The sequence below is a fragment of the Sinocyclocheilus anshuiensis genome, unplaced genomic scaffold (assembly GCF_001515605.1).
Source record: "Sinocyclocheilus anshuiensis isolate Anshui unplaced genomic scaffold, SAMN03320099.WGS_v1.1 scaffold882, whole genome shotgun sequence".
Taxonomy (NCBI): Eukaryota; Metazoa; Chordata; class Actinopteri; order Cypriniformes; family Cyprinidae; genus Sinocyclocheilus; species Sinocyclocheilus anshuiensis.
Genome location: NW_015540910.1, coordinates 415,584 through 424,902, shown reverse-complemented (window position 1 = coordinate 424,902; position 9,319 = coordinate 415,584). Strand labels below are relative to the sequence as shown.

Below are 9,319 nucleotides of genomic sequence, written 5' to 3'. Positions count from 1 at the left end.
CCCAGCATTTATCTAGCCTTGCTGAAAGTAAATAAAAAAGGGAAGAAAGATCTTTCCCCCAAGGGTGAAAATATATTATGGATGGAACAGCAGCATGGCCTATGGGGACATTATTTCCCCTTGCCACAACCCTGAACCACTCGCTAATGCAGGGACTAGGTCTCGGCTCCTCAGCATAAAACCTGAATGAGTGGATGCACGCTGTCGTCTTATTTACCCGTATGTACGGGGAGCAGCTCGGCATGCAAAATCCACTAGCCAATTCTCATTGGCGTTTTCTCTTGGCGCTCCCAAGTTAGACCCCTAATGTCATCACTACATAACGTCTCTCCATTCCCTCCATCAGGGAACGATACGTACGTACGTAACCGCCCAATTTCCATTGTTTTATTTCAATGAAAAGTTAGAATTGTGTCATTTTTTTATGAAAGATCAAAAGGATAAACAATGTAGACTTATTTTCACAGCCACCTTTGCTCATTTTTACCAAGGGTGTCAATATTAGTGGAGGACATTGTATATATTTAGAAAAATGGCTTTTAACCCTTATATGGTGTTTGGGTCTGTGGGACCCGTTTTCACTTTTTGTCTATTATTTTTTCAAACTCATACTCATTGGCCTTGACTCATTTCTTGTGAAGAACATATATCAGAACAAATTTTCAATGATCACACACTCTACACCCCTCCCCCCTGCCGTTCCCACACACGTTTGTAGCACTTTAATTCATAAATGTGATCTAACAAAGGTAAAGGGCAAATATCAACCATATATGCTGTTTATATTGCTTGTAATTGGGATGAAGTAAACATCTGTTGAGTATTTTAACTGAATTTTTTTAATTGTGTTGAATTAAAAACCCAAAAATGCAGCAGGTCCACCAGACCCACAAACACTGGCTGAATAACAAAAATATGAACATCACACAAGGGTTAAATGGCTTTTTACCATGTCCCATGTAGCTATGTAGCTACTTTTTTCTTTTAAAGATGGGGACAAGAAATGGGAATTCTCAAAGGAGAAGAGATCAACATAACGTGATCTTCACCCTAAATCATTTAGCTTTTTATTTTACCTTGCTTGAGATCCAAATAAAGGACATTTTATATTTACATGTTTTTCATAGTCTTTTAATTCCTTTTTAACAAGCTGATAAGATCTACACAAGCAGATTTCGAGAGATTCTAGACTAGAGCCAACAGGACATTTAACTAACCCTCGTCACACAAACTTGTTCTATCTTGTTCAGCCGGTTTTTGTGTGAGACAATGGTGTCTAAAAAGCAGCTTAATACATCCTGGGCATCATATGGTGCTCAGTGTCTTACAGAATGTTTACTCTGAGAGCTTTTCACCACCGCAAAGTGATGTTCTATTTATTTTTTCTACTCATAATATGTAGTATATTTTATGTTTTCATATCTATAGGAGCATATTATGTGGACTCACAAAAAAATATTTTGCCTGCTGGTAAGTTACCTTTATTTATAATGGCTGTATTTATTTATTTAATTTTTGGCTGATGTTTTATGCTTTTTAGTCTTTCTTCAAAAATTATTTGTCTGATATTCTTAGTAATTTTCTTATGCAGTGGAGTTCAAGTCCCAAGATCCAGTTCAGGATGCCAGATCATTTAGAAACAAAAAAAGAGTTTGCAAGCACAAAACTGAGGAAACCATTGATTTTCTCAAACTAGCCATTCATAAAATGCCAGATCTATACATGTATTAACTGAACGAGACTATGTAAGGTGTGTAATGTTTCATAAGCTTTGTCATTTTCTGCAACTCCACCCTTCACTATAAGCCCTATTTTAGTTGTCTTTGCTCTATTTTCATAGAGCCAGTGTAAAATATCCACTGTGACACTAAAAGTGCTAGAACTTCTACTCTTATTGAAACAACTCAAGATTACAAGGGAAGATTATGAGTTATTAGGATTTTTTGTTAGGATATATTTGTTTGTTTCTGTCAGTTATCCCAAATCAGATGTTTTGCTGAAGTTTTTTTTCTGTTGCTCTTGTAGAACGTACACTTTTCTGTAGCACTGTTATATATAGAGAGAGAGAGAGAGAGAGAGAGAGAGAGAGAAGGGTTCAGATGCAAAAGCTTCTAAGTGCCATCTGAAATTTTAATCTAAAATTAGCATTTTTATCCGGCTCCTATGCGTAGGTTCAGTAATTTTACTTTAATGGCAATGTATAGGTTCTTTTCTGTGATATTAAAATTAAATAACTGGACATAAATATAGGAGCCTGATAAAAATGCTCATTTTAGATTGCTATTGAAGTGAAAGAACTGAATATAAACATATGAGCCTGATAGAAATGGTCATTTTAGATTAAAATTTCAGATGGCACTTAGAGGCTTTTGCATCTGAACTCTTCATATATATATATATATATATATTTCAGATAGTTCATTCAGATAGCATTACAGTTAGAGTTTGGGGAAGGAAAATTTATTATTCTAGGTTGATGTATTTATTATTATTATTATTATTAATCAGTTATTAATAAATATTTGCTTATAATTATATTATTTTGATTTTCTTCTGTCCTGAAGAAAATTCTTGTTTTGGCGCCACCCATAGGACATTTGATTTTTAACTTCTTGTGGTTTAGCCCATGGGAAAATGGACAAGATGCTCCTGTTAAGAATAGTGATTGTTTACTTCTGAATTAATTTTATATAACATAGATAAGGATGGTTTTGCATGTACAGGATGATAATGCTTCATACAATATAGTACTTTTGAGAATTACTTTCTCAAGGGCCTGCAAAAACATACATTGACAAAGATATCAAGAAGAGAGAATCACCTCTAAATGATGAACCTCTGGATGCACAGGAGATCCAGGTAAGATTGTTGACCTGACTTTTTATTTATGTATAAATATTTTAATAAGATACAAGACCATTTCACTCTCATTCCCCTAATTTTAATACGTTCTTCTTTTTGTGAATTTCCAATGAAAAATATTGCTGATGACTAACAGTTTATCACAAAACACTTAATAAAAGTGAGAGAGAGAGAAAGAGAGAATTCTTAATATTTTTGTAATATTCTTTAAAGTTTTGATATACAAAAGTTATCATTCTTCAAGAAAAAGTTTAAATAAGATTAATATTGTATTAATAATTTATTAAAATAATATAACTTAACTGAAATACAACAATCTGTTATTTATTTATTTGTTTATTTATTTATTTATTTGTAAACATTCAGTTCTGTCAGGACCACTATCGTCAAAGATGATTGACAATTAGCATACAGTTTGGATTGGCGGTATGGTTCAGTTCTGGGCAAGAACTCCCTGCGCATCCATGCAGTCTAGCATGGATGAGAGCAGGGAGAGCAGCGATAACCCCCACAGGATAAACAGAACAGAACCAACATTAATGTATTGCAGATATCGTTAAAGTTCAATAATGTTATGTACACATTTTAGAATTAGTCTGATTCAAAGGAGAATCAGAAGGCTGAATCCTGACAGAGGAGGAGCTGGGGATGGAGGAGGGTAATTAGCTATTGAGCAATGCGAAAACTGCTGATAATACTGAGGGACCTTATATATGAATGCTTAGATAGGTGTCGTATTCCTATAGGTAGATGGGGATCAGCTGAGAGTCAGCTGATGCGAGCTTGACTAACGTGACCTGCCAGAACTAACGCTACGCTTGATTTCATGAAATTAATTGAATTACAAAAATAATTGTTTTTCATTTAATTGATATATCAACACTGCCAATTTCTTAAAAAAAGGGGGTTGGGGGTGGAAAACACATTATATTAATAAATATACTGGGAAAAAATGTCTTACATGTCTTACACCTTATATAGAGAACCACTGAACTAGGCAAGGGTTTGTGGAGCCTAAAACTGTTCTCCTGTAGCATTAGATTTTAAAATGTACTTTTAAAAGCAATATATGCAAATACAAAAACTGCCCAGTTGAAAAATATTTTATTCTATCATGGCTTACTGAAGACAACCTGAGCATTTCTATTTCCTCCTCAGGGTCGAGTGAATGTGCACGTTTTTGAAGACTGTTGCGGTGGATCCCTTGATCCACTTAGGAATAACCTGCTCTATCCACTATTTCCCAATGTAAGTTCTATACATATTTAGTTATATACTGTTATCAAGTGATAGTCTCATTGTATAAATATAATATAATATCATGGGTATATTTAAAGGTGCGTACCACAGTAAGCAGACTTGCTGTGGCACCTCAGTGGAGCAATTATGGTCTGAGAATCTTTGGCTACCTCCATCCTGCAGAAACTGGTGAGTCCAGCATGAAAATAAAAGTGTTTAATTAAACATTTGTAGATGCAATTAACAAATGCACTGATATCGTTCTGCTTATAGATGAATATATTTTTGCTGTTTCCTCTGATGATAACTCAGAGTTCTGGCTCAGTTTAAATGAAAGTCCGGAAAACCTTAAACGTCTCGTCTATGTTGGTGAGGTATGTCTGGTCTGAACGTGGATGTGTTTGTTAGTGATTCAAGTGGTTGAGATTTATAATGTAAGTGAACATATTACACCTGAATACAATTTAAATGATGCAATTTATGTCAGTTAACACACACAAAAAAAAATTCTGTATTTATTTACTCACCCTGATGTCATTCCAAACCCATTTTTTAATCTGTGGAACAGAAAAAAACAAAAGAATTGATGAAGCTCTTTTCCATACAGTGACAATTTATAATGGCCACATGCTGTCAAGCTCTAAAGAGGACAGAATAGCATGACAAGATCACCATAAACCACCATTTTTCAGGGGCCAGATTCACACAGCATTCTTTAAAAAAAAATCTAAAAAATTAATCATGTGTCTTGTAATTTTCATTTAAAGAATTAAGGTTATCATTAAAAATACTGTGTATATTTTATTAAAGCAGTCAGTGTTGTATAGAAAATATTGAGAACATTTCACAAATAAAACCAAGATGTTTTCCTCATTTTTTAAAGGGGTCATCGGATGCTCATTTTCCACAGTTTGATATGATTCTTTAGGGTGTTAATGAAAAGTCTATTATATACTTTGGTTAAAATTTCTCAATGGTATTGTAAAACAACACCCTTTTTACCCTGTCAAAAACAGCTCTGTTTACAGCAAGCCATTTTGTTGTATGTTCCTTTAAATGCTAATGAGCTCTGCCTCTCTTCCGAGCTGCTCTCTGAGAGACTGTAGACTTTAGCCGCATTCATCATGAAACTTGCTAACTAGCACATTATTGGGAACGGCAATTTGCAAAGATTCATTTAAAAAACCTTATACTCACTTCTTCTGTAGGTGAAGCTGGATCACGAATGATTCGCACGATCATAGAAGCATTTATGTAGATCGGGGGCTCATTCCCTTCAAAGACAAACGTAATCCACTGCGTCTTCAGCGGCTCAGATGTCGGGAGAAGTGGAATTAGATGATGTAGAGCACCCACCTTGCCCCACAAGGATTAAGGTGCTTGGTCAGAGTGGATGTTCTCCAGATTGCAGTGGTCGGTGATGACTTGAAAGGGTAGAGAGGATCCCTCTAGCCTGCGCCTCCACTCCTCTAAGCTCATTTTGATGGCCAGGAGTTTACGGTTATTGGTTTTGGAGGAGTGCCATGGTATTGTGAAAGTACTGCTCCTACTCCAGAGGTTGAAGCATCAACCTCAATAACAAATGCTTTGGTCGTATCTGGATGCTTGAGAATGGGGCAATGGTGAAAGCAGTCATAATATTGTGAAGGGGCTTCACTTAGGCTTGGAGGATGGAACCGAGGGCATGGGTGATGAAATTCCTGGCAGAGCCAGAATCAGAAAGACCATTGGCGGAGAGTGAGATAATAGGGCTAGTGAGGACGAGCTGATGAGAGAGGGGATGTTTGTGGATTGTGGGGGAAAATATTTGAACTCATCATTCGCCAGGGAGAGCAAACAGGTGTTGAAAAGAGCTAGTGATGAGGAGAGCCACAGTACAGGCCTAACTGTCCAGCAATCTGCCAAAGACAACTGGGAGGACCCCACTTGCATAGGTTCTACAATGGCCAATGCAGAGTAATTGACCACGTGAGAGAGGGAAAAAGGAGCATGTGGTTTTCACTGGAGACTGACACCTGTGTCGGCAGGACATTAACCATCCCTCTACATGGATGACATACTAAATTGTTTCCTCTAATCCAAGGGTGTCATCCTTTCCCATCAACTGGAGTTGGATCTTAGTGCAGAGCCCAAGGCAAAAGGTAGTACGAGGGCTGGTTCACTTCACTCACCAGCAGCTGCCAGGACACAGAATAGCATAATCAACCACATATATATCACCCTGTTGAATTGAGCACCTGTCTTGTCTTGGTCCCATAACACCATGCCCTACTGACAAGCTCTGCCGGTGAGATGGGAGATGATAAAAGTGACCTTGGTTTGTTCCATGGAACTGGAATGGCTGCATTTTGAAGGCCAGTTTCCATTGAAGGAGGTATTCATTGCATTCATCAGGGGCACCTGAATAGTGTGAAGGTTTGGCCATGGGATTGGGAGAGGTACCAACCATCGGGGCGTGACATCGTCTGTTTTATTACGTCTTAAATTTATTTTTCCGTACATTTCTGCCATATGTACATTAACTGACAGTCACCACTGATAAGCTACCACTAAATATTGTAGAAACTTAATTTGCTGTAAAGTTGCTTTGCAATTATTTGTATCGTGAAAAGCGCTGTACAAATAAACTTGACTTGACTTGACTCAAGAAATCCTGAGGGCTGATCAAGAAGGAAGAAGACGGGGAAGACCGTTGACCAAGGGCAGTGGTGACTTTCTGGAGCATCTTCCCCTGTTTGTTGATTGCCTGGGCAATAGATATCACGTTGTGCACATCCACAGGATGTGCGATGTTTAGTATACTGATTGTTACTTTATACTGATTGTTTTCTTTGCTCACACACAGACACAGTGACTACACCAGACCTGTCACGCCACCCTGTGCTGCAACAGCTAAAGTCTGTAGAGACTAGATGCGACAAAGCGACCGCTGCAAATTTGTCGTGTCGCGCTGTGCTACATCCAGTGTAATCAGACAGCATCACTGATTAAAATGGGTTCTATAGTATTTTGTCGTGTCCGGTGTAGACACGGTGAGAGCCACACAGTAGTGAACACTAAATTCAGTTCACTTCCGTGTCTATGTGTGCCTGAAATGACACATACGCATGCAATTGTCTGCAAGTATCCACAGTTGCTTATGGCTTAGGTGAAGGTAAACAACTATAACATACTTTGGTTAAAATTTCTCAATAGTAGTGTAAAACAACACAATTTTTACCTTGTCAAAAACAGCTCTGTTCACAGCGACCCGTTTCGGTGCATGATGCTTTAAATGCTAATGAGCTCTGCTTACCCCGCCCCCTCTTCCGTGGGGTGACGAGCCGTTCTCTGAGACTGTACGCATTCAGCATTCATCATGAAACTTGCTAACTAGCACATTATTGGGAACGGCAATTTGCAAAGATTCAAACCTTATACCTTATACTCACTTCTTCTGTAGGTGAAGCTGGATCACGAATGATTCGCACGATCATAGAAGCATTTATGTAGATCGGGGGCTCATTCCCTTCAAAGACAAACGTAATCCACTGCGTCTTCAGCGGCTCAGATGTCGGGAGTAAACGACGACTGCTATGTTCATTATTACATCCAACAACAAAACACCTCAATCGCTTAGGAGCTATTCTTGTCTACAACCGCTCCAACGTTGAAACAATGGCGGACTGATGACAGCTGACTCAGGGCGGAGCTGTGATAAAACCAAAGACTAATGCCACTGTCAACCAACAATCGTGGGAGGGGCCTGTGCATAACTACGTCATTCTGCCAAGAAATTGAGATCGGCTTCGGTCACGCAAGGGCATTCCCAAAGCGACTAGACGCAGCTCGAGTTCCTGAAGGGGAACTGAATTTTGCATCCGATGACTCCTTAAGAAAACATAAGCAATTTTGAGGCATGAATTAAGGAACTGATTAAACTGAAAAAATTAAATTAAGGAAAGAAGGCTACCTATTTATTTGAAGAGAATTAGCTAAATTATGCCGTTTTATTTTGGTGGTGTAGGTTAGTTGGTTAGTTGCCAACATGTTTTGCATATTGCTGGATATGGAGAGTAAATATTGAAATTAAGTGCTGTTTTTATGTTTTTGAGTGAAGGGAAACATCTGTTAATGTTTAATGTTCAGTTATGTTTGACATTTGAAAGAGTTTCTGTTATAGATAGCACAACACACTTTTTACAGTGTCTTCTTATGCTTGCCTATATGATAGCTTACCCAAATTTCTCAGTCATTATTTATCACTCATTATTAATTCCTGACCCAATTAATAACTGATAGATAGTCTTAAAAATATTGACCTTTGATGTCGTTGATACTGCATATTTTCAATGCTCAAATAATATTATTGAATATTTAATGTAAGTGCTTTAATTAAATAAAAGATTAAACCGTACATGTACTGAATTAGAATGGGTTATTTTCTGTGTTAAGTTGAATATAACAAACAATACTTTAATAATTTACCATGGTAATTATTAAATGTGAAAAACCTATGGGAGACAGTCCCAAAGAAAAGAGACAGTTTGCCAACACACAAGACACAAACAGGACTTGGCAAAGGTCTGCATGAACTAAATAAATTAAATACACTCTAGTGATTACAGAGAATGTGGAACAGGTGTGGATGATGAGCTCAATATATTGATACACTGAAAAAAAATCATACTAAACTTGTTTAAGGTTGCAAAGAATTTATTTTAGCTACATTTAAAAAAAAAATGTTGAAAGTTACTCAACTAAATAAGAGTTTATCACACCACAGAAAAATGTGTTATTAACCACCCAGCAAAATTTGAATGCTAAAAAAAAGCCAAATAAATAAAATAAGGTATCAAAATCTTGAAAAAATAAGCAGTATTTTTCTGCTCTCAAACGCTGGGGGCGTGTCCACTGGTGGCTCTGAAACCACACCCACTCGCGGGAAAGCTGCCGTCTCTCTCAACTGTCTTCCTCTAGCAGCTTATTTAAATAAGGAGGCCGAGCTGTTTTGTAAAATATCACAACCAGGTATTATGCATTTACTTGACGAAGGCATAGCTAGCTAGCAGTGGCGGCTCGTGGGTTTTAAAATAGAGGAGGCACACTAATTGTATTGGTCTGGGATCCCTGCCGATTATTATTATTATAATTTGCTTAACCACTTTAAAATGGCTTTTTGGTTGCTTTTAGTCAGAAAACGTAAAGAAAACGACATACATACAGCAAGATAATATAA

At 37.3% G+C, this 9,319-nt stretch overlaps 1 protein-coding gene across 1 annotated transcript in view; it reads left to right on the top strand.

Moving 5' to 3' along the window:
* Positions 1 to 1,331: 1,331 nt before the first annotated feature.
* The window catches only part of b4galnt3a (beta-1,4-N-acetyl-galactosaminyl transferase 3a), a 19,213-nt gene continuing 11,225 nt past the window's right edge, over positions 1,332 to 9,319 (top strand). Inside the window, exons 1-5 of the mRNA XM_016487191.1 lie at positions 1,332 to 1,470; positions 2,774 to 2,859; positions 4,021 to 4,110; positions 4,200 to 4,290; positions 4,375 to 4,475. Coding sequence (XP_016342677.1) covers positions 1,332 to 1,470; positions 2,774 to 2,859; positions 4,021 to 4,110; positions 4,200 to 4,290; positions 4,375 to 4,475 — 507 coding nt within the window. The remainder of the gene's footprint in view (positions 1,471 to 2,773; positions 2,860 to 4,020; positions 4,111 to 4,199; positions 4,291 to 4,374; positions 4,476 to 9,319) is intronic.